Raw genomic sequence first — 26,371 nt, forward strand, 5'->3', positions numbered from 1 at the left:
ATGGTCACGACCGCAAGGAGTGACGGGGATGGGGGAGGGACATCCTCGACCTCGATGTGGAAGAAGCCGAGACCCTCAATGTCGTGGCCGTACATCATGAGCTCCTCCAACACCGGGCGGTCCGGGCAGAGGGCCGCGGGGTGGCCCGAGCCCTTGCAGAGGTAGCACATCGGTGGGTTGGGGCACTCGATCTGGTAGTGGCCGGCAATACCACAGTTGAAGCACGGCGGGGGATCGGGGGGGGGGGGCGAAAACGGCCGCGGCCGAGGATGCAGGAGTCGGGGCCGTGGGGTTGGGTGGGCGACCGGGGCCCTTCCGCTTCTTCTTCTTGGCACCTTGGCGACCCCGAGCCCCGGCGCCCCCCTGGCCGGGAGGCAAGCTTGGTTGGTTGCGGGGGGCCTGGTAGGGGCGCGGAGGGGCCGCCTCAGCGCTAACGGGGAGCGGCTGGGAGGGCGACGGCGAGCGGCCACGGCGACGCACGGGCGAAGGGGAGCGGGGGCGGTCGCGGCGGCTCTCCCGCGCGGGAGAGCGCCGGTCCACATCCCCCTGCGGGGAGCGCCGACCGTCTCCGCGCGCCGAGGAGCGCCGGTCAGAACGGGGCGGGGAACGGCGCGAATCGCGCGGAGGAGAGCGCCGGGAGTCGCGGGCGGGGGAGCGGGAGCGCCGGGCGTCGCGCGCCGGGGATCGCCGGGGCTCCCGGGAGGTCAGCTGGCGACGGAGGTCAGCCTCCCGGCGGTGGCCGTCCGGCGAGGCGCGGGACTCCTCGAGGGGGCGCTTGGGGCGCCCAGAGCCATCTCCCCAGTCCCGCGTCATGGGGATGGGCGGAGGGGCCGCGGCGGGAGGTGGGGACGAAGGGGGCGACGGGGGCAGGAGGAGGGAGCAGGAGGATGCAGACGAGGAGCGGGCAGGGGGGGGGGGAGAAGGCGGCTGGAGGGGAAACCCTCGCGGGAGCCAAATCCTCCCCCAGGCGGGGCTGGGGTGGGCCGAGGCCGGCGCTGGGTCCCTAGTGGGCTGGGGCGGTCCAGCCGGCCCAAATAGGTCAGGCGGGCCAGACAGCCGGTGCGGGGAGGGGAGCAGGCCCACTCCAGGCCGCAGGCCCAGAATCGGGTGGCCCAGCCCAGGGACGGGAACCACGCGCCCGGCTAGGGTATCCCCAGCCGCCGCCGGCGCGGGTAAGGCGGCCGACGGCCGGCGAGGGGGGGGGCGAGGCGAGGCAGGGCGACGGAGGAGGTCGAGCAGCACAGACTTGAGGAGCCGAAGAAAGCAATGAAGGGGCGAAAGGGGAAGCGCCGGGAGAGCGCGGGGGAGCCGACAACCTGCGTCGGCGGCGGCGCGGCCGGCCGGGCCAGGGCGAGCCGGCCAGAGGAGCACCACGACGAGCGAGCGGGGCCAAAGTCGGCTCGGCCGGCGACACCCCAGCCAGCGTTCCGGCGGCGACGGCGGCCAATCCCGGGGCCCAAGTCCTTGCCTTTCTCCCCAACGCCCGGCGGAGCACGCGGCAACCGGCAGGGGGGCCTCGTCCGCGCCCGGGCGGCCGAACTCCCACCCCCGGGAGTAAGGCCGCCGGCAGAGCGGGACGGCGGCGGGCGCGCCGGGGCGGGCGGGGGGACCCGGTCGCGGCACTCCACCGGCCGGCGGGCGGCGCGGTCGGCGTCCTCAGCCAGATCCGCCCAGACCACCCTACCCGAGGGTCCAGGGGACGGCGAGGAGGGGGGAGGCGGGGAGAGGGGGGCGGCGGGGTCACCAGCGGACGGGGCCGGGAGGGCGGGTGCGTCGCCCCGCGGGGAGCCGGAGTCGCCAGAGCCCGGGCCTTCCATCTTCGGAGTCTACCTCAGTGAATATAAAATGAGGCTGTTATCATCAGAACTTTTGATCAGTCGATCCGCATTTCTTTTGCCAGATTGACCATAGGATTAGTATCTTAAGTCGTCACCGTAAAAAACACTATTGTTGGATTCGTCCTTTTGAGGACATCCGGTAAAAATTATGGTGGGATTCAACCAATTCGTTTTATTTCAAAGGAAAAAGGGGAAACAAAGTTCATCCATTTGCTGTGCTTTGGAGCAGCTGGGTGGTTTAGTGGATCGCTCCCACCCCACTTCTCTAATGTAGTGCACAGTGTTGCCACATACCGGGGCACATAACATAACTCTTGACATATTGATTGGTATGTATCACGTGTCAAGCACAACAGGGCCATTCGCCTAAAAAGAAAAAATTTCTATACAACATATCTATGATTGAAAAACAACACTCTGAAGTTACTCACCCCAGGCATTCCTGGAAGGCCCGGTGAGTCATGTACATTTCTTTAGATGGTCATCTCAGTCAAAGCCATTCAAAAGTGGTCTCTGCTTTGAGCTCCGACGCTTTGCAGGAATCATCCAGAAAACCAGCAAACAGAAACTGGCACTAGGCACTGTATTAATATGTCAGTCTAATAAAATTCAATAAAAGTATGCCCAAAGTGTTTATAATTGGTAGAAATATAACATGAATAATACAAAAATTAGTGATAAGTTTACGACGTATCATCATCCCCAAGTTTAATCTATGCTCGTCCGCGAGCATGTAGATCAGTCTAGTATGATGGCCGAGAGAAACCATGCACACTTGCTCGGACACTGACCAAGGAAAATTTGGCCTCCTCTTCCTCCTCCTTGATGGTTGCGACCAATTCCCGCAGCCTACTCCTCATGTCCCCCTTCCACCATCAGGTCAACCCTGTTAGAGTTGTGTCGAATATTATTCTACAAGGTAGGTTACAGTTGGTCTTGTTTTTTGACTGTGTGTAGATAGGTTAGGAGTTGTGTCCTAGTAGGACACTTGTATCATAAGCCTCTCATATATAGTGGGGTAGACACACGATGTAACCTATGCCAACATAATAGCACAGGCAACGCGGGGGAACCGGCGATGTGTGCCGACGCCCGGGCGGCCACGGTGCAGTATTGTAGCGGTGTCATGGGGAGGAGCGTCCGTAGTCATGCCCCGGGGATGTAGCCATAGGTGAACCTCGTTAACAAATCTCGGTGTCGTGCTCGTGTGATTGCTTGGTCCTCGGTAGATCGACGGTGGCCTTGGATTTATTCTAACAAACCCAGTTCAGCCTTAGCGAGGCGTCATGGTGAATTGGACGAGGAGGAGAAAGAGGGGGGAAGTGGAGAAGTGGATAGAGATGGAGAGGTACCGGCCTTTTTGGGAGCAGCGGGCGACATGAAATTGTGGCAGGCATGGGGGTGGGTGGGTGGGTAAGAAGAGGGCAGCTGTTATTGGGCGCGTTCCCGAACGAAAACATGGCTGCGTCACTAGCAAGGAGATTGGGAAGAGGGTGAAACATCGCTCCAAGTGCACTGTTGGGATTAAAGTGTGTCGGCATAATCAAAACCAGGGTGTCCCGAGTACACCGTGTGGGCCAGCCCAAAACCATCAACGAAGATAGCAATAGGCGCGATAGTGAAAAAATAGAACATCCGGAAGGAGTTTTTCTTCCTCTCGAGAGCCACACCGAGGCATGCAGATCTTCATCAAGATCCGCATCATAGAGAATCTAAGCATCAAGGGAGAAAAACGTCATCAGTGACACTTCCCACTAGTAGAAAACAGGGCTTTCGTTCGGGCCTGGCCAGCCCATTAGTCCCGGTTCGAACCGGGACCCATGGGGTGCATTAGTCCCGGTTCGTGAGCCCAGGGGGCCGGCCGGGCCACGTGGGCCACTGGTCCCGGTTCGTCTAGACCTTTTGGTCCCCGTTCAAGGCATGAACCGGGACCAATGCGCCTCGCCCCTGGCCCATGACCATTAGTCCCGGTTTGTGCCACAAACTAGGATTAAAGGATTGGTCCAGTTTAGTCCCACCTCGCCAACCGAAGGGCGCTCACACCGGTTTATAAGCCCGTCCCTCTCTGCCTTGTTGAGCTCCTCTCAAAATGAAAATAGATGCCCTTATACAGGGAATTTGACCTAAATTCATAGTGAGTTTCTCTGAAATTTATTATGAATTTAGGTTGAATTTTCTCTATAGGTGCATCTATGCTCATTTTTTTATGTTGGGGTTGGCGATCTTTACAGACTTTTTGTGTGTTGAATATGCACCATTCAAAATCAGTCTCTGCTTTGAATGGTTCATTTTGAACACACAAAAAGTCAGGAATTCAAATAAATTCAAGAAAATGAAATCCCTTTGTAATAGACGAGTTTCCGTATGAAATCCTGATACTTTGAAAGAGATTGTCCATTTTGTTCACGAAGTGCATCCACCTTTTGCCGGGACCCTCTCAACTTTCTTGCACATGCTATGTGGATGAAATGATGATATCATGCCAACTTTCAACCTTTTCAGAGTTCATTTGAAATGCTTTTTAATTTTAGGGTCTTATAGCTCAAAATAATTAGTAAATGCATGAAAAATAACAAATGAAGTCAGAAAGGATTGAAAAATGATGATGTGGCTTTGAATGGTGCATTTTGAACACACAAAAAGTCAGTAGTTCAAATAAGTTTTAAAAAATGAAATCCCTTTGTAACAGACGAGTTTCCGTATGAAATCCTGATACTTTGAAAGAGATTGTCCGTTTTATACACGAAGAGCATCCAGTTTTTGCCGTAACCCTCTCAACTTTCTTGCACATGCTATGTGGATGAAATGATGATACCATGCCAACTTTCAACCTTTTCAGAGTTCATTTGAAATGCTTTTCAATTTTATGGTCTTATAGCTCAAAATAATTAGTAAATGCATGAAAAATAATAAATGAAGTCAGAAAGGAGTGAAAAATGATGATGTGGAGTCATCGGAGCGTTCGGCCCCTTTGATTGATTTCCACCTAGGCCGAAAGGCCATTAAGATATGTTTGGCCCACTTAGCATATTTAGATGGGCTATTGGTTGGGCTTTGACCCGATTCCATGGGAGCTCGTCACTAGTAGAAAAAGGGTCAAATGTGAAGCACATTAGTGCCGGTTTGATTTTGAGCCGGCACTAATGTGTCCATTAGTGCCGGTTCCAACGGCTAGGCGGGAGGAGCTCTTTAGTACCGGTTTGTGGCGAACCTTTAGCACCGGTTCTCGCGAAGAGAGAGGCACTAGGAGCGGTTTATAAGCCCTGAGTGCAGAGACGATGAAGAAGAGGCGCAATGCTCACCTTCACGTTGCTTAGCTTCAAGCCTTGAGGAATAAGGTAGACTGCATGCATGGAGCTATGTGTAGTGCAGTCTACACTATTCTGAAAGGCTTGAAGCTAATTAACGAGCATTGCGCCTCTTTTTTATTTTTAATAACTTATTACAACTCCAGACTTCTTGTGTTATGGCAAAAACTGGATGCACTTCGTGTACAAACTGGACAATCTCTTTCGAAGTATTAGGGCCTGTTTCGGACGAAAACTCATCTGTTACACCGGCACTCCATTTTGGTTGCAAAAATTGGGAAGCATTTTGCAAGATGTATCGTTTTGATGAGGGTATGCTTGTCACCATGGATCTTGGTGATCCTGACATCGAGCAGGACAATATGGGCATTTGGGTCCTTGTTGATACGCCTCCAATTCTACCGCTATGTGAGTTTCTCAAACATAGTTATTAGCTAATTTATATTGTTCATTTCAAAATAGTTGACAGCTTATTTTCATTGACAGCTTATTTTGATTGTTCAAACAATGTGCGGAACATGGTAGACAGAACCTACTACACCGATGGCTCTGAGTTAACTTATAAGGAGAAAGCTCATCTGTTCGGATTTTGTACTGATCTTGAGAATTACAATATTTATTGTAAAACTCCTCCACATTATGGTCAATACGTGCCACTAGTGCACGTGTTGAACTACGGTAACTACTATGGAGATACCCTGGTAAGATTTCTTACTATTATTACGACATCCGTGCATCTTTTGCATACTTCTAAAACTAGTACATCATTGCTAACTATGAAGTTATTACTATGTTTTTCAACAGATAATCCCAGAGGATTGTGTGCCTCATTTGATGTATCAGAATGGTAGGCTTGATGTTTTGAACATACAACCAGGTCATCCTACGAATCTCAACTATCCATACCGGATTTCTAAAAGAAATGGAGACATGCAAATCAAAGAATGGAGAAAATGTATGGACAGTCGCAAGGAGGTTCTTGGAAGCAAAAAGAAGCGAAGCGCAAGAATTGGAGACAGGATTATCTCCATTCTCCATAATGGAGAGTCAGGGTCTATATTGTTTTATGCTATTTTATCTTAAAGAGGGTATTTCGGTCCTACCTAATACTGATGATCATGTGCTAAGAACAATTAAGTAGAGTTGGTTCGATGACTATGAGGATGATGATCGTATGACTGGTTATTAATAACGAGTAGAAGTTGTATGATGATGATTAGTAGGACTTGTTATTATATATGATGATGCATGATGCGCGCATGAAAAGTTATTATATATCAGCGGGTGAAATGAACATGGATTGGATTGAAGTGAAGGCAACATGCATGTGGTGCATGTCGAAAGTAGTACAATCCAAACTTGATCAAGTTAGGATTAGTATTACTTTCGACATGCACCACATGTTGCCTTCACTTCAATCTAAGCCATGTTTAGGCATAGCAGTACGTAGCGTTGGTAAACCAAGCACGGAGATATAAAAGAGGACACTTCTCTCTAATAGCTACCTAATAACAACCTAAATTAACCCCCTAAATCAGCCCATTTCAAAAAAAACAAAAACCTCAGCTCCAGCCAGATGCTGACTCGTGGATGCCTATTGGTCCCGGTTGGTGTCACCAACCGGGACCAAAGGCCCCCCGGCCTGGGCTGGGCACAGCGGCCACGTGGAGGCCCATCTGTCCCGGTTCATGTAAGAACCGGGACTAAAGGGTTAGGGCATTAGTAACGACCCTTTAGTCCCGGTTCAAAAACCGGGACAAAAGGCCCTCACGAACCGGGACAATAAGCCATTTTTCTACTAGTGTCCTGAAGTGCTAGCAGCCTCGGCATCGCAAGCGTGGGCGACACGTGGGCGGGCGATAACGAACGCAAGCAGAGACACGTTCACTACTTTGTGTTAAATGTGGAGGCAGTCTATCAACCGTAGGACGTCACGGGTCTACAAATCCAAGATAGATAAAATATGACGCTATGCAGGCGGTAAGTGGTAGGGCATACCAGAATAACACTCCTGCCATACCTGAGCAGACCAAATGATATGTTGCATGACAACAGCTTGATATGTTGCATGACTAAAGTTGGGTCTTCTTGCACGACCTTTATTATCTTCGGATCGGACCAATTTGGGCTCTAAAGTGGTTAGCAAAGATTATTGTTTGCCTACTACTCCAGGAACTCTGGCCCTTCATAATTATCTTCGGTTGGGCCGCAATTGCACAGAAGCTCCAGAACCGTTGATGGCTAGAGTCTAAAAGTATCAAACATGTGATGAGCTAGAACAAAATGAAGTGGCCTGTTAAGCTTTGTGACTAATAATCATTCATCAGCATGTGTTTGTTCAGAACCTATATATGTTATGGAAATTTTGTGTGTGGTGTTTTGTACACATATTAACTCTTTTCTTTCTTCTTTTCTAGCCCTCCGGATCAAGCTAAACTTCGGTAACGAGATGAGGCCCGAAGAAAAGGTTACGCCAGGATTAAAAGGTTCATGATCACAGCAATCGCGCGTGATGGCCAACCGATTGAACCCATCCGGACCAAGTAATCATTTTCTGCTCAGTGCGGGGTTCTTGTTAGGGACATGATCCCGATCAGCATCCACCAATGGTATAAGCCTAAGAACGAAGACCCTCAGGTGTCTTATGTCAACGATAGGCAGAAAGATGATCTTTGGACCGAGCTGAAGGCAAACTTCACCCTACCGCCAGAGGAGGATCCAGAGAAGCCAGTTATAGAGCCATTGGTCAAGGCTCATGCTCTTAAGAAGATGGCGGATCTATTCAGGAGGTGGAAGAATGAGCTGAAATCAACGTTTGTCGACAAAGACAAGACTTCAGAATTCACCGGCCGATACAAGAAGATAAGAGATCACTGGGGTGCATTTGTGGTCCACAAGACATCGGACAAGAGTAAGAAGATGTCAGCGACAAACAAGAAAAATGCTGCAAAGAACGAGCATTATCATCACAAGGGGTCAGGTGGCTACCTCAAAGCCCGGCCGTTGTGGAGAAGGCTGAGAATGACCTGCTTGATAAAGGGGTCGAACCAGAGACATTGCACTGGCCAGACCGTTCAAGGACTTGGTTCTTCGGGGCTGGGGATCGTTGGACTCTGAAATAGGGAAGTACGTTTGGACGAGCGAGCAACTGCGAATACCCGTCGCGAAGCTTCAGGAGTATATCGCCGCAGCGCAGCAAGGGACGTTCGTTCCCGACAGAGAAAACGACAAGCTCACAAGAGGACCCTGAAATAGGAAGCCGGTGCCTATAAATCCCTTGCTGCTGGCATCGGCAAGTTTCGGCTCCTGGACGGCACTGAATTATCTTTTCAGCAAGGAAGACCAAAAAGCAGCCCCAATGATCCAGCCTACTCAGGTATTTCTTGACTTGCTAGTGGGATACCCTGCAAGCAGCAGCACCACAGGAAAACCTTCTGAAGACGTAGAAAATGTCGTTGGTCAGTCTGCTTCACCCACGGCTGCCTTGCTTCTCAAGGGCGTCACTGCCAAGGGAGACACGGCACTACACGCGGTTGCGAGCAACGGGGACAGCAAGAACTTCTTAGAGTGTGCTACTATCATCTGCAAAAGGGACGAAGACCTCCTGTTTGTGGCAAATAAAAAGGGTGACACACCCTTGCATTGTGTCACCAGAGCTGGTTACTTCCAAATGCTCTCTTGCCTCGTTGAACTTGCTGAAAGTTGCAACAGGTTGCACGAGCTCTTGAGAAAGGAGAATGTGCATAAGGAAACAGCCTTGCACGATGCTGTCCGCGTAGGAAATGAGGATATTGTGGATCATCTATTGAAGGCTGATCCTGAGTTGGCTAATCTCTACTTCTAACGGACGACTTGGTGAATAGTCCGCGCGGTTAATTTTCGCTGGTTTATTTTCGTCATACTCCCACCGCCGTTTTTTTTCGTCATCGCACCACCTCTGCCTTACTCGATCGAAAAAAACCGGTGCAAACAAAACCCCTGGGATCGATCCCTCGTTCACACAGCTGATCGATCTCCGCCGCCGCCCGACACAGCAGATCGATCTCCGCCGCCGCCCGATCGCACGCCCGAACCACCCCTACGCCCAGACCGCGGCGGATCCATCCCTGTGCCGCGCCGCGGCGGATCCATCCCTTCGCCGTCGCACTTGCAGGAGGCGGCGGTCTGCCGTTGGATCGGGCGAGGACACGGGGCCGCGATCCCGCGTGTCGTGTTCGCCGGCGATCACGACCCCGATCCGACGGCGGCCACCTTCTGACCACCCACAGGGTCTCAACCGGCGCTGCTCCCCTTTCAGTGCTACGTAATGCAAGTTCATACACATTATTTCATACTGAATATTTCATGCTGAAGGCCATACAAAAAAACATCTCAGGAGGCGGCGATCTACTGTGGGATCGCTTCAGGAGACGCGAAGCGATCTGGTGTGGGATCGCTTTAGGAGACGGGGCCGCGATCCCGTCTACGTGACGCCGTGATCCCCTTCTGGACGCGCCCAACATCCAACTTCTGCTGTACGTATTGCAGGTTTATACTCAATAATCGTACATTACCTATGTACAGAAAATACATACAGAATCTCAAGTTTATACTCGTTTATGACTATCTTTGCTGGAGCATGGTAGGCCAAACAGCAGTTATGAAATTGCATATTTGAGTTGGTTGCTTGTGCTTACTTGGAATGCTCAACGTCGGCAATCTTAGATTACATATACATCAAGCAGACGACCTCCTTTCCTGGACCATGGTATGCCAGGCACCATTTCTGAAATTTGCAACAGAATAGCTTAGGAGCTGTTTATGCATGTTGCTGAACATGTTTAGTTGCTGTACATGTTTGCATAACTGATTGTGCTGCTTTTACTTACTTTGATTGCTTGGTTGTGTGGCTTGTTCTGCTTACTTTGCACTGCCAAGAAGCAGCCTGTCCAATAAGCATAGTCTCCAAGTTGTCTCCAAGTTCACGAACGAAAATGCATGAAACATGACAATTAAGAATCAGTCTATTTACATAAAACCTCCCAATACGGAGGCCAGGAATTGGATCCTGGGCGCGTCCAGAAGGGGATAACAAAATAAATGATTGACGGTAGACAACTTCAGTATGAAACATAACAAAATAAGATCATTAAGATGGTAGACAACTTCAGTTCACAAGCCATTGTTAATAGTATGAAATCTTTGCTTGTAGGTAAGTATGGGGAATCCACAAAACAAATCTGCGGAACATACAACAGCGTCAGGTGTACCTAGAGGTAAATCTTTGACTAAAAAACTTGCCGCACATGTCAAGCTATATCCCGATTGTGATTTCCTTAAATGACGTTGTTTCAGATAATTTGGATTGGACAAATGATGGTGAGAACAACCTGAGTACCCCATTTATGACAGTTGGATTGTCAATTTACCATGATTTAATACTATTTATTTATCGAATTGATCTCGCTTACTTGTATGAATGACACTCAGATGGGCTGACACTTGAACCGTCTGGACAAACGGTTCTTCCGGATAATGAACTTGTGGGTACTGAAGGTGTAGGATATCAGATGGCTGGGACAAACGTTGTTGATAATCACCCTATTAGTCCAGGTATGAGGCTGTGCGGATAGAGTACTCATCATTTTATTCCCTTAAGTTCGTGACTTCAATCTCAGTTACTTGTATGAACCATGCTCCAGGCCACTCGATACCTGAACAGACCGCAGACCCGGTTGTTCCCCAACCCACTGATGGTGATATCACATGTGTTCAGTGGCCTCCTGATCTGAACTCAGGTGAGCAAAAAACATATTGAAAAGGAGACCCGGCAATCTCGGTTATTTATCATGCTTATAGAGGTTGTGTTGCAGACATTCAAGAACAGTCTAAGAACAATAACATTTAGCTTTTGTTTTGTTCCAGATGTTCTTGATGTGTCTCCTATTGATGGAGGAATACACCTGTACACTATGTCAACTGCTCAAGATTTATCCCAAACCATTTCAACATCCGAGCACATGACTACATGATCTTTCCAGAATGTCACCAAACAAACTAAAAAAGGTATCTTATCTGATGAAAAAAGGGAGCAGATAAACGCCAAGAGGCGAGCTAATTATCGGCAGAAGAAAGAGGAGGAAGCAAAGAAACTTGAGCATGAAAGTCAAGCTTACCTTTCAACATCTGGTATAATTGTTTGATTTTTAATGAAAACAATGTGCATTCCTGCTTTGACTACTCTCACAGCTTGCTGCATCTATTATTAGACCGTCTATTTACTTGTATGAACCAATTTCAGATCAGTCCATCACTGAACAGACCGCAGTTGTTGTTGTTCCTCAACCCACTGATGGTGATGTCACATGTGTACCGCGGCCTTCCGAACTGGACTCAGGTTAGTATAAAACATAATCAGTACTCTCTACTCTTCGGATAGCACTAAACTGACCCGTTATGACCACTATCGGTTATTTTTACATCAAGCGGGCAACCCGGCAACCTCATCAACGTTTGTGTCTCTCAGTTGTCTCACTGACGAGTTAGCCGCAGCCGTAGCACAAAGTGTAAACGGTATTACAAGATTCGTCTTTCGTTGTGAACCGTATCTATCTTATAGAGGTTGTGTTGCAGATGTTCATTAACATACTAAGTACATTATCATTTTGGTTTGGTTTTGTTCCAGAGGCTCTAGATTTGACTCATATGTATGGAGGAAATCACGTAAACATCAATGCAACTCCTCAAGTTTTACCACAATCCGGTTCAACATCCAAGCACATGACTACAGGATCTGTCGTGCGTGTCTCCAAACCATCTAAGAAAGTTATCTTGTCTGATGAAAAAAGGGAGCAGATAAACGCCAAGAGGCGAGCTGCTTATCGGAGGAAAAAAGAGGAGGAAGCAGAAAAAGTACAGCATGGAAGTCAACCTGACCTTTCAATATCTGGTATGATTGTTTGATTTTAAATCAAAACAATGTACATTCCTGCATTCACTACTCTCACACCTTCATACATCTATTACTAGATGACAAGAAAGAGCTAATAAATGCGCGGAGGCGGGCAACGTATCTTAAGAACAAGGAAAATGCTGACATTAACAAGGAACAGATGAAAGCTCCGTTGGTAGATGGTTATCGAAGAAAATATAATGACGCCGCCGGCAAGCATCTCCATCAAAATATGCTTGCCGTTGACATGTCGGGTATGACTATTTCTATATTACAGGCCAAACGTCTATTGAATATACTCCCTTTGTTCATAACAGTATGATTATTATCTGAGAATCCGTGAGTATGACACCTGCAACCATATTGCAGGTATGCAAAATGTTCCACGGAGCGCTCTCGGTGATATCACTAATGGGGTACAAGCACACCCTATGCTCCTTGCCGACAAAAATAGCCAGATCAAGGCTCAAGGGTGAGCTACCGTGAAGCACAAAGATGATAACCTTCCTGCCCTTACAATATCAGGTTAGAATGCTTTTTGATTCAGCTGCCTCTTGATAGTATATATATTCCTAATGTTTCTGGATACAAGTGTTTAATAAGTTATCTTGGAAAACAAGCTTATCAAACTCATTGTTTTATCGTCCTCTCATTTGACTTTTGATTAGACATTAATACCTTGTGAAAATGGACGGAAGGAGTCAGCTGATATGACCTACATAATATGCTGGTACCTTTTGTATCAATGATCAATTAATGCAGTACTGATTAGCGTTTTACACTGTTGTATAACCAGCCGACCCAAATAGGTCCAGCTATACGTCATTGTCACAAGATGAGGCGGTATTGCCTCATACCAATACAATCAGTACAGCTGTCATTCATGATAACCAACTACCTAGGAAGTAGCGTGGTAAGCAACGCAGAACTTGCTTAACTCCTGATCAAATGGAGCAAACAAACGCGCGGAGGCGAGCAACATATCGGAAACATCTAGAGCACGGAACTATCGATCTTGAAGAAAAAAATACCACGCTGCGAGAATGGAGGGCATGCAGCAAAGAGAAGGGGGAGTTAAGTGCAAAAAGAAAGGCAACTTATGCGGCAAAGAAGCACACCCCGTGCAAAGAATCCCTCGCACTCCCACGTCCAGACCTAGCAAACTTATCCCGCGCAACACCCCTCTCTCGGGCCGCCGAAGGTGATTCATCTGATGGCGACCCGACGACAATCATGCCGAATTTCATTGTTGGTACCAATGGTATGATAATTCTATTGTCACCTTGTTGTGCTCATTCTCACCAACCCTCATCTGACATGATGTTGTCTATTGTCACATTCGCCATGGAGATAATGCAGACGAAATCGATGGGTTCCGAGATTGCATCACTGGCGATGAGACGACACCATCCGACTTTATGGATGAGGAGTACTACATGTTTCGCGACGAAGGTATGGTCAACTATAATCTATGAATTTGTGGGGCTTTATCATAATTATAGTTAGTAGTTAATAATGTTTTGAACATCATGTTTCAACAAATGCACGTAGGATACGATAATGACACCGTGGAGGATGAAGAGGAAGCGATCATGTCGTCTGCTATACCTAGCGAGGTTGATCCATTAGACTTTGTCTACACAAACATCCCAGACACGACTCACATCCTGAAGCTCGACGCAAACTGCAAACACTGCAAGGCAAAAAAAATTGTGTGTGAGACTGACGGCTTCTGCTGTCGCAATGGCCAGTTCGAACTTAAACAACCTGAGCCAATCCCAGAGCTGATGAGGCTATGGTCAAGCATGGATGCAGATTCTAGACATTTTCGGGAAAACATACGCTTCTTCAACGGGCATTTCACCTTCACAACCCTTGGCGTCAGCCTTGATGAGAACTACACAAACATGAAGTCTGGGGTGTACACATTCCGGGCACACGGCACCATCTACCACAATGTGCATTCGTTCGGGCCTAGCTCCCGTCCTGAGCATCTGCAGTTATACTTCTATGATGATGACCCAACCATCACTCATCGTAAGGCGGCCACCAAGCAATTAGACCAAGATGTCGTGAAGAAGTTAGTAGACATACTCAAAGAAAACCCGTACTCCCAGCAATTTAGGAGTTTGGGTGCACACAAGGACAACCTCGATGATTACAGGATAGACCTAAACACCGATAAAAGGCTTGACCAAAGAAGATATAACAGACCGTTGTCATCTGAGGTCGCTGCAATTTGGGTTGAGGGCAACGACCTAGCAAAAAGGTTTGACCGGAGGATAACACTTTGTGGTAATAACAACGAAAGGCACAGTATACGTGTGACCTCCGGAGCATATGACCCTTTGTCTTATCCCCTATTCTATCCAAGGGGAGAACTAGGTTGGCATCCGAAGCTACCTAAACGTAATGTTCCTTTGGAGGTTGTACTAAATCCTCAACTGGTCCATGATGATGATGAGGATGCAGGTATGCCGTCTGCGTCCCATTTTGCTACAAATAATATTTTGTTTGTCGATTATATCCTCATTTTGATGGTACTCAATCATGTGCAGAGGGCAACAGCAGGTTGTGCGTCTCTGTTAGAGACTACTACTGTTACATGCTGCAGACACGGCCTGCGATCTTTAATCCCATACTCTGTGGAGCACGCCTCTTGCAGCAATGGGCCGTCGACATGTACGTCAAGATTGAAAGTTGTCGGTTAAGGTGGTACAGGAAGAACCAGACGCAGATTCGTGCCGACTTGTATAAAGGAGTTGTTGATGCGATCACATCGGGGGAGACACGAGCAAGCGCTGTTGGGGTAAGAATAGTTCTCCCTAGAACATACCCTGGTGGCGACCGCGACATGAAGAAGAGGCATATGGATGTCATGGCAATTGTACATACATACGGGAAGCCTGACATCTTCTTGACCATGAATTGCAATCCAAAATGGGAAGAGATAACGAATGAGTTGCTGCCTGGTCAGACGGCGCAAGACCGACCTGATATTGTGGCTCGCGTGTTCTTTGGCAAACTAGAGGCTATGAAGGACATGTTGTTCAAGAAGCACATCCTGGGTGTTGTTGTCGCATATGTATATGTTGTCGAGTTTCAAAAAAGGGGCCTCCCACACGCACATTTTCTGTTGATCATGGACTCAACATATAAGCTTATCGTCCCCGAGCAGTATGACCGACTCATTTCCGCAGAGCTCCCAGACAAGCATAAGTATCCGGAATTGTATGCAATGGTGGTAAAACATATGATGCACGGACCATGCGGTGCTCTAAACCCGAAGAATGTTTGCATGCAAGAAAACGGATGCAAGTGCAGATACCCGCGGTCGTTCAATGAAAACACAGCACAGGGGAAGGACTCGTACCCAGTTTATCGACGTAGAGACGATGGTAGGCGTGCTAAGGTCCGAGGGAAGATGTTGGACAACAGATGGGTTGTGCCTTATAACCCATACCTTCTGCGGATGTTCAATTGCCACATCAACGTTGAGGTCTGCTCGAGCATAAAGGCCGTCAAATATCTTTACAAGTACATTTACAAGGGCCATGATAAGGCTTCTTTCAGCATCGACCAGCCCGACGCCGATGGTAACATTGATGAGATCAAGAGATACGTTGACGCAAGGTGGATCACCCCTCCGGAGGCTATGTGGAGGATATTTGGCTTTCCACTTTGCGCCAACTACCCTCCTGTCTTGCAGTTGCCTCTTCATCTCCCGAATATGCACAGGGTCGCATTCAATGCCCAGGCTGACTTGAAAAATGTTGTCGCCTCAGAAAATATTTCAAAATCCATGTTAACGGAGTATTTCAAGGCTAACCAGGAACACCCTCGGGCTAGAAATATATTGTACAAGGATTTTCCCGGAAGCTTCACGTGGCAGAAGAAAAAGAAGTTTTGGAAGCCGCGGGTCGAGCGTTTTCAAATAGGTCGCATCGTGTCTGCCAATCCTGCCGAGGGGGACCGATACTATCTGCGTGTGTTGCTAAACCATGTTACGGGCAAAACATCCTTTGACGACTTGCTCACCGTGGACGGCGTGCTATGTGGGAGCTTTAGAGAGGCTGCTGAAAGGTTGGGACTCATCGAGGCAGACAACACGCTCGACGACTGTCTTACTGAGGCTGAGCAGTGGGCGATGCCATGTTCTCTTAGGAGGCTCTTCGCAACCATCTTGGTGCACTGCGAGCCAGGCAACGTGCGTGGTTTATGGGATAGGCACCTCGAGCCTATGTCAGATGACTATCGTCGATCACGCACGTCCCCTGATGAGGTGGAGCAGATGGTGTTGCTAGACATTAGGGGTATGTTGCAGTCCATGGGTAAAGATATTGTTGATTTCGCTCTTCCGAGCATAGATGATGCGTTTGACCCAACCGAGGGCGAGGCAAGAGAGGTCATCGAGGAAACAACCGTTGAGTTTGACATGGATGACACTAAGTTGGTATCTTCGCTGAACTTGGAACAAAGGGCCGCATACGACGAGATACTAACGGCTGTTGAACGCGGTGATGGGGGTGTATTCTTTGTTGATGGCCCTGGAGGTACAGGGAAGACCTTCCTATACAGGGCGATGCTTGCCAAGGTGAGGAGCCAAGGCAAGATTGATATCGCTACCGCGACGTCGGGCGTCGCCGCTTCTATCATGCCTGGCGGCAGGACTGCCCACTCGAGGTTCAAGATCCCATTGAGTTGCGATGATGGAGCCTCGTGCAGCTTCACCAAGCAGAGTGGGACTGCCAAGCTCCTAAGGATGGCCTCATTGATAATATGGGACGAGGCCAGCATGACGAAGCGACAAGCGGTAGAGGCATTGGACAACAGCATGCGCGACATCATGGGAATACATGACCGGCCCTTTGGAGGAAAGACTGTTGTTTTTGGTGGGGACTTTCGGCGGGTGCTTCCGGTTATCAGAAGGGGGTCGCGGGGCCAGATAATTGATGCAACCCTCCGAAGTTCTCATCTGTGGAAGTGTATGCGGCAGCTTCGGCTCATCACCAACATGAGGGCTCATAATGACACGTGGTTTGCAGATTACTTGCTAAGGGTCGCCAATGGCACTGAGGATGTAGACGATCAAGGCAACATACTACTCCCTGAAGATATTTGTCTGCCGTCTACAGGCGAGGTTGACTACCTGGAGAAACTTATTGACCACGTGTTTCCGAGTCTAGATGACAACATGTCTGATTCCAATTACATGACATCTCGAGCAATCCTTTCCACGACAAACGACAATGTCGACAAGATAAACATCCGCATGATAGACCATTTTCATGGAGATGAAGTAATCTACCATAGCTTTGACATTGCAGAGGACGACCCATATGGCTACTACGCTCAGGAGTTTCTTAATGGATTGACTCCTAATGGTCTTCCTCCGCATGCACTCAAGCTAAAGCTGAACTGCCCTGTCATACTTCTAAGGAACATTGATCCAGCTAATGGACTGTGTAACGGCACTAGGCTTGTTGTAAGAGGTTTTGAGAGGAACACCATTGATGCAGAAATCGTGATTGGTCAACACGCTGGCAGGATGGTCTTCCTTCCTCGAATACCTCTCTGCCCATCTGAAAACGACATGTTTCCGTTCAAGTTTAAGAGAAAGCAATTTCCTATAAGGCTTAGCTTTGCTATGACCATTAACAAGGCTCAAGGGCAGACCATACCGATAGTTGGTGTCTACCTACCCAATCCCGTGTTCTCTCATGGTCAGCTCTATGTTGCTTTGTCTCGAGCCACCGCGAAGAGAAACATAAAGATACTCATTCAGAAGGAGAAGCCGAAGGAGAAGGCCAACAAGCTAAAGGACAATCCAAAGAAGCGAAAAAGACCGACTATGTCCTTACTGACCTCGATGAAGAACATCGTCTACAAGGAAGTCCTTACAGGCTGAAGTTCGGTCTTAATAGACTGGCAGGTTTAGTAATGACAGAGCATTTACTCTTGCGATGGTCAAGATATGCTGAATTTCGTTTCTTTTACATATATTTTTTATTTGGTATTTTTATATTTGGATGTATACAACATCATCGCTGATATAGATTTTCTACAAGCGTACTTTTTCATGTGTAATATGTGATTCAGATATAGTGATTGGCAGGATAAAGACCTCGAACATCCAATGAAACTATTGTATTACGGCAAATTAACATATCTGTTCTTATTATTTTGGTATTTTGATAGTATGTTTGAATGTAAGTTTATGGACGTCCTTATGATCCTCTACAATCATCTGCTAGGTCAGAACTATAATATTCTGATTGGTCTGAATTATAAGACCAACACACGCAGGAGGGAAGTTTGTGAAGCTTGTGAATATATATTTTGCATATGTACTACAAATAAATAATAAAAAGCTAGCCTGCGTACATGCGAATAAGTTTATATGCCCGTGCGACTTTGAAAAAATGTGACAACTGACATGTCTGATTGCTGAAGTGTACAATATTTGGAAAAAAATTAGAATACTTGATACTTTCACGTATCTAAACTAATTATTTAACAGTTCAGTTCAGGTTACATATTATTTTCTTGCATTGGTTCATTTACCATCATGAATTTATTGTGCATCTGTAATAGTTCAGACCTAAAATATTTGTATGTATACACCATCATCGCTGATATAGATTTTCTACAAGCGTAATTTTTCTTAACGAATGATGCCGCTGATGTGTTACTTCTGCTAATGCATAAACAGATAGTGCATGTGTGTAATACCGTTGCTGCTAATGCATACGCATAAATACACAAATTTATGTTGTTTCCTAGCTATGGGAGCGTGTACTTCTACTACTATTTCTCATATGTACGTATGTATGTTATACAGATTGTTGTGATGAAAAAGAATAATAAATATGATCTTTTGCAATGCTGTGTTGGACTGAATGATTTGTAGTCCAATTATATTTTTTGATATACATGAGGTATTACACATGAAATGCAAGAAAGAGTTGTAAGCTGATCTCAATAGGTTTCTTTTTATTTATTTCCCTAATTCATGTTTATTTTTTGATGTTCTCTTTCCTGTTTGAACAAGGAAATGTAAGTAAATGTTACAGCTGGCACAAACTTGAATGAAGTGTTAATGCATTTGAAGAAAACAGTATTCAACATAGTTTTAAAAAAATCCCGTGTATAAGGAAATTTTAGAAGTGTTTTTGAAAAATGTACAATACGTGCATGTTAACTATTTTATTTGCTTCCTTTTAAAAAAATTCCTAATCGGTTTATCACACATGAAATCTTAAGACAGGTTATCTTTTTGTCTTGTAATAATATAGTAGGTTCTACTCACCGAATCACAAAATTGATCCCATTAATTAATATTTGATTGTGACCAAATCGGCCGATTTGTTTACCGATTTCGTATTCAGAGCTTCCTAGAAACGCTTATATATAGATCAACCGTTCCAGCGACCTTACCAGACCTCTCCATCCTCCTCTCACATGGCGTCATCCAATAGTTCAATTCGCTTCAGCGATGATGCTGTTGAGGATATTCGTTGGCAGGAAGAAGAAAGTGAAGATTTCGGTGAACTGGAAGATCATGACGGCGCTACGCCGATGCGTCCCTTTGGTAAGGGTAACACACCAAAGTCAAAAAGGCTTAGGATGCATAATCACGTCGAGCCTATTAACCTGCCTATTAGTAGTAGATATCCCGTTACGAAAGACGATAGGAAAGAAGGTTTGGGGGACGGTTGGGGTACTAGCAACGATCAAATTCTGCAGGCAACCAAGGAGAGCAACAAGCTGATGCAAACTCTCATAAAGAAGATCAATCAGTTGGAACATATGGTTGTGAAGCACATGCAAACATGCGACAAGAAGACGGAAATGCCTTGAAAGGAGCAATCATGAGGAGTTATACAATATTCTTTACAACTTTTTATGTTTTATGTTTCAACGCTCCTTAAGAGCATTTTGCATTGTAATCGATTTGGAGTCAAACTATGAAAGTATGAATAAAGAACAGATATTGTTTCATGCTTGCTTTCTTACTCTCTGTTTTTGATCTTCCCTTTGAGCTTTGTCGCCGAACATGCTATTTTTTTCTTTTTCTTATATGAATACGCGGTACAAATGCTGTAATCCGTACTTTCATCGAAATATTCTTTTTATTACAAATGGCATTTACTGCGTTTGTGCTATATTAACTAACTTACGTCACAAAACGCACATGCTTCTCAATTAAGCATGCTGGTTTTGAAAGTGCGGCTGTTACTACACTGATCACACAGAATCAAATTAAAAAAGAGACGCTAATTAAAAAACAGATCGAAGTTAGCTTTTCACGCGCATACTCAATTGTGCATGCAACCACGACCAACGAATCAAGCCATCAAAGACCGACTGAACAAATTATTACTATTGCTAATAACTTCGATTTAATTTTTTGTTACTATTTTAAAATGCCCGTAAAATAGTCGTTGCAAAGTAACAGAACGACGTCTCATCACATGTTATAAAATCAAATATGTTGGGATTTAAAAAAACATATAGTATAATAAAAGCTGAGTAAATAATCGATTTTTGAAATTGATTACATGTTGGTAATTAATGGTAATATATTTAATCGACGAAATATTGGCGAATCCATGGTAATATATTAATTGCGTGACTACACTTACCTTAACGCACTATCACCTTAATTATTTTGATATATCCAATTATTGCGTTCCTAACTAAAAATCTGAAGTCATCATTATATTCCCGCAGTTTGTTATATTGAATATAGCGGATTCACAGGCGAAAAGGAAACAATGATACTGGTGAGATAATTGACATGATTTCGATCAGATTAAGAATCTGAAATATCTATAAATAATTAATTGATTCAAAAAGTTTTAGCAATAAATTTTTTGTTGCCAAAGAACTCTCATAACTTACTATTTATAATAGTTTCGATAGTAGAGGTTTTTTTTCGCTAGATGGCCACATGCAAATATTGAAAGAATTTTGATTTTCCCACGTGTGGGCCCCTTGGACTATATATATAAATGCCACTACCCGTGCCCGTGCGCCCCTCTATCTTTCTTTAACACTTCATCCATTAGCTCCCTGACCATGGTGATATCGTACAGCTCGAGGCCCTCGAGGAGGGTGATGGCGAATCCACCGGATCCCATCATGCCTCTGCCTACCATCCCTCCAATGAACAGGCAAGTGTACAGATCTTCATGCACGCTTATCTGACATCACCGTTTGTTTATCCCATCATTTTGTATTATTTTATGTAGGTACCTGAATTTTCAAAGTGTACAGTTGGAACATATCTATCAAAGATGTTGGATAATTCGAGCTAAGGTGATGTGGAAGTCCCATATCAGGGTGCATGCAATGGGAAACCCATACTTTCGTTGCATACTTCTGGACCAGGAAGTATGAGATTAGTGATCACTAAATATAGCAACCTTTTTTAATGTATATACACATGTGTTCTAAAGTCTTGTTATCTGAATTTTTAAATATTTCTAGGGAACAAAGATTGAAGCAATTGCCTTCAGCAACCAAGCTTATCGATTCAACGCCATTCTGCAGACCGGGCTAACATATGACTTCAGTAGCGTCGGGATAAACCCCACGGAAATGCTAGATGGTCACTTCTGGTATCTATGCATGGAGTTTGTCATTGAACTAAATGCTATAACCATGGTTAGGACATCGGTGCACAGTATTGCATCGACAATCTGTCCACCATTTTTCCCACAACTTGGTGCCATATCCTTGCTACGGGACAAAACCATTACCGGTGCAACATCTTTTAGTTTGTTTTTGCATATTTATCGATTTAACATTTTGTCTCACCCAGACTTAATTTTTTCCAGATGTTCTTGGTATTCTTGTCTATGCTGGTAGGATACAACATAGGTGGGATTCAGTATATAGACGGCAGGTCCATTTTGTTGAGATAGGCATCATGAATTTTCGGTAAATTCCAATCAGTACTTGAGGTTTTATATGATTAGTAATATTTGATAGTTGCCTACCATCAACATATCTTTATCATTCCAGACGGGAGATACTGTTTATACGCCTAAGTCAAGAGCATGTTGGTCGTCACTTGTACCACTTGCAGAGCACTGAAAATTTGTTCGAGAAAATTGCAGTTACGTACATACAGATAAACCTGAGGGATAAGTGCATGGAGACTATGAGGGAGAGCACATTCTTGTTCTCCCCCAACATTAATGATGATGTTCATCATCTTCAAGGTAAGTTATATAAACTATTTCGATTTTTATGGCTTTTTGTTCTTTTCTGTATTACGATGTTATTAGTACTAACAAATTGTTTTTTCGTAGATATCCACGAAGCCTGCTTAATGACACTTGACGAAACACTATCATACGTCAATGCTGCAGTTGTAGCCAGGAAAAATGGACAGTAGATTACTTTGTTTTTCAACACAGCTCAATAAAAAGCTCGTTTCCCTCGGTCCTTTTATCTACATTTGGAATAATAATGTATTCACACAGAACAATCATTTCTGTTAAAGTGTGTTTTGTTTTTGCTTGTCAACTCTAAGTGTAGCCATTATGGCAGTATGTATTATTTGTACGCGTACTTAATTCGGGATATCTGGTTTTATACAAAGGTTGATTTTTTTTCGATTCGTTGAGATTAAACTGTAAATATGTCATGCCTTAGGAACAAAATATTCAACTATAAAAAAGGAGAAAGATCTGATACGCCCTCGTCACGTTTTTTTATAATTAGAAAGAATCATCTACGTCTTAAAAACGACTTAATATATTTGGCAGGCAATAAAAAGCATTAAAAATATATCCGTTTATATATATGCTGCATCGACATCCTAATTGCCAAGACACCTCAGTGAACGATCACTCACGCGTATCGATCAGCGATGGAGCCCATCATTGGAAACAATGCGCCGGCGATCCCTAGCTTTTGGCAATTGTTTATACACATATTTTAGCCTATTAGACTATTATTTAGATTACAATTGTGCCACACCCCTAGCTTTTGTGCCGATGAACAGTTCTCACTGCCTAATTTTGCAATGCAAATTAAAATGCATGATTAGCACGTAGTGCTTTCCTGATCTTTTTTCAGTGAATTATTTAAGTGAACAAATAAATTCATTAATATTTCATCGTTATTGTGCACGTCGTTAATTTTCTTTTGCTGTAGCTAATCTCGTATCGTATAACTTCATCCATACACGCACTGTTATACGATACGATGTATACTTTATTCTTCAGAAATAATCACATTCCAGCTATAGAATAGTAAATAAACATATGAAGGTCATACGGCACGTACCTTGCATATATTATTTAATCCTGAAGTTGTCCTTGATCTTCCTCTCTCGCCGTTGCCTTAAATTCCAGCTAGCGAATAAACGCTGATTATTTTTTATCTGTTCCTGAATAGAGTAAAATAAATGATATATGCATGGTTTTTCTTATTGATCAGTACCCTACAGTACACAACTAGAACCACGTTAATAGTAGATATGTTAGTGTGCATGCCGTGAATGTTCTATTTTGATACATGCTAATCAATGATAAGTTCATGAAGCTTATGTGTAAGAACATAAGCATTTGGGAAAAAATGAGTACCACAAAAAAACATTAAGGCATGACAATTGACATCATCATGATCTAAAGTATGGATAGGACATTAAGGACAATCTAATTTTATAGTAAGTTTTGATTTCTGACTTCTTTTCTAATATATTATTAAAAGTTATGCGTTTGATGAAAAAAGGAAAGATATCTGCACCATACATAAGTATATATATGAAAAAAGCAAAGACATGTGCTACCCAGCCTTCCTCTGCATGGCCTACCATTTTATGTTAACATCCTGTAAAATCCGTCAATGCCTAATTTATTAACAGGTGTGATTTTGATGGAAAAAGGAAATAGATGTGCAGGGGACAGGTATATATGGTAGTGCTAGATTAAGCAATGATCTGCTAGCCAGTTATCCTCCGCATGGCCTACCTATATATGTGAACCTCCTCTGCCATCCCTCCTCCCCCTCCTTGCTCTTCTTTCGTCCATCACAACAGCCAGACCTGGAGGAGAAGTTCCCAAGGAGTACTCTGTGTAAGCAAGGAGCATCAAGAAGGCGAGTACCTCTAGGTATGAACAATTCTGGATCTTTATTTTCTCTAAAACTGTAATAGTTGTTATGTTTGCTTGAGGTGTACTATCAAAAGTATGTTTGGTTGAGGTATACTACAAAAATATTGATTGCCATCATAGCCTCAATTGAAAGGAAACTGCTTTTTGATAGAAGTAGCTTCTGATTTAATTCACTGAATAATAATTATAATACAGGTAACAAAGGAACACTTATTGGGGGGAAATGAGCTTAGAATTACTAAGATAGGCATTACCTTCTGTTGCTCAATCAACTGGTACTAAACCATATCATATTTTGGCCTCCCCTTTCTGATTGAGGTGGTTTGGGTTATCATTCCACAGTTGCACGTACATGCGCTCCCTATATTACCATCATTAAAAAAAGGCGTATGAGTGCAAATGATGCAAAAAATTATACAGACTATTGACACAAGATATAATATGACTTACCACAACAGTTAGCACCAAACAATAGCCAGATAGCCAGATTCCTAAAGAAAGAGAACATTCAAAACAGAAAAGCCAGTAGAAGCCATGAGCAATGAATTGCAGTGAGATAAATTCAAGCTAATTGTGAAAATGCCAACAACAGTGAATATTATGTATTTTACATAACCATTGATGGATTTTTGTAATATCAGGATTCCTGATAAGCATTTTTACTATAGGAAGGGGATCGCTGCTATATTAATTTTTAAACTGTAAATTTCATAACCTGCAACACAGACTAAATGAGGCTAGAATCACAATATCATGTTGAACAAAAAAATGCCATTTCAATATGAAAGACTTGGCCTTTTTATTGTTAACTAGGTAAATGAAGCAAGTGCACGCCATGATATTCAAGTTCACCGAAACTCTATTTCAGATTATTTTTCCTATGATGGAGCTAAAATATTCCTATATACTTGTAGGAATCATAAATCACTAAATCAACAGGAAGTCCGGTCATAGATCACTATAGTTCCTCTGCAACAAACTGGAGCTAGCAAGATGAAGAAAACGATGCCTGATTGTTAAAGCAAAGTGTGGATAGATACCTATATATAGTAATTAGACACTTATATGCTAAGCCAAACGGCACCTGATTGTCTTAAAGCACTATAATCATTATTCAGTATTTAGATACTTATATTTTAAAAGGTGGACAGATACGTCAAACCTTTCCTATGCTAGCAACCAATATTGCTACTTAAAATTAATACCTCACTATGGTTCAGCTCCTCTGTAGTATTGGCTCGCCTCGTCGTTCTCGTTATGCACAGGTTTTGTTTGCCGAGGTGGCATCAGCTCCATGGTGGCCTCCTCCGAGCTACTGTGCTCATCGACGCCATAGAAAAAACCAAAAAAGAATCTGGCTATTTATACATGACGACAACAACAAATAATTATGAGGGTATACAAGACCACAACAGTAATTACCGTAGCATGCCTCTTTCTTGGTAATTAGTTGTTCAGAAGCCAAGTCAATTATGCTGCTCCCATTGCCAGCTTAGAAATAAAACAGCAAATTGCTCAAATATACAATACACTGTCAATGAATGCAATACACATTGCACAACACATACACATGCCTTTGTTAAAGAATTATGCCTCAAATGCCATGTTGTAAACAGTAGCATAATTTAACTCCAAAACTAAGAATAGACCCTACCAAAATCATGCATAACCAGAATTACGATGGCATAACAACAACCATTGCAGAGATGGTGCTGACTAATCAGGGCATAACCAGGAACCATATAATTAACCATAAGCCATGTAAATAACAATAGTAAGAACTTTATACCGATAAACTGAAACCATGATTACAGGCAGTGAGGAAATCAAACAGACTTCACCTTATAATTATCCATGGCATAGGCATATACAGGAAAGTCAAAACCCTGCCTAGGCAGTGAGAGAACACAAATCAGGGATAAGACCAAAAAAGTATGTTGCGCCACGACTCACAAATTTCATGGAACCATACTAACCAAGAGAGCCTTGTCGAGCCGTTTTGCTGCTGCTTGGCACTCCTTCGGTTTCTCTTCCGCTTGCTGTTCAAATGGTAGAGTTGAGAAGTAATGAGGAACGTTGAAAACAAAATGACGTGTGACAGCAAGAACACGTGCAAGGTCTATATTTAAACCGAACTGAGAATTTTAGGAGCTCAAATTTTAA

General features: G+C 44.5%; 2 protein-coding genes and 1 long non-coding RNA gene across 3 annotated transcripts; all 3 read left to right on the top strand.

Annotated features, from left to right (window-relative positions):
- Window positions 1–8,504: 8,504 nt before the first annotated feature.
- Window positions 8,505–8,990, top strand: LOC109742003 (uncharacterized). The gene has a single exon (XM_020301091.1). It carries the CDS (start codon window positions 8,505–8,507, stop codon window positions 8,988–8,990), a length of 486 nt encoding a protein of 161 aa, XP_020156680.1.
- A 2,610-nt stretch (window positions 8,991–11,600) lies between these two features.
- On the top strand, window positions 11,601–12,293 carry LOC141039153 (uncharacterized). The gene is made up of 3 exons (XR_012200153.1): window positions 11,601–11,698; window positions 11,811–12,074; window positions 12,155–12,293. It is a non-coding gene; the product is annotated as an uncharacterized lncRNA (long non-coding RNA).
- Window positions 12,294–13,310: 1,017 nt separating this feature from the next.
- On the top strand, window positions 13,311–17,985 carry LOC109742004 (uncharacterized). Its single transcript, XM_073503570.1, has 5 exons — window positions 13,311–13,338; window positions 13,437–13,529; window positions 13,629–14,346; window positions 14,452–14,549; window positions 14,636–17,985. Exons 1-5 carry the CDS (start codon window positions 13,311–13,313, stop codon window positions 17,983–17,985), a joined length of 4,287 nt encoding a protein of 1,428 aa, XP_073359671.1.
- Window positions 17,986–26,371: the final 8,386 nt, after the last annotated feature.

The sequence above is a fragment of the Aegilops tauschii genome, chromosome 1 (assembly GCF_002575655.3).
Source record: "Aegilops tauschii subsp. strangulata cultivar AL8/78 chromosome 1, Aet v6.0, whole genome shotgun sequence".
Classification (NCBI taxonomy): Eukaryota; Viridiplantae; Streptophyta; class Magnoliopsida; order Poales; family Poaceae; genus Aegilops; species Aegilops tauschii.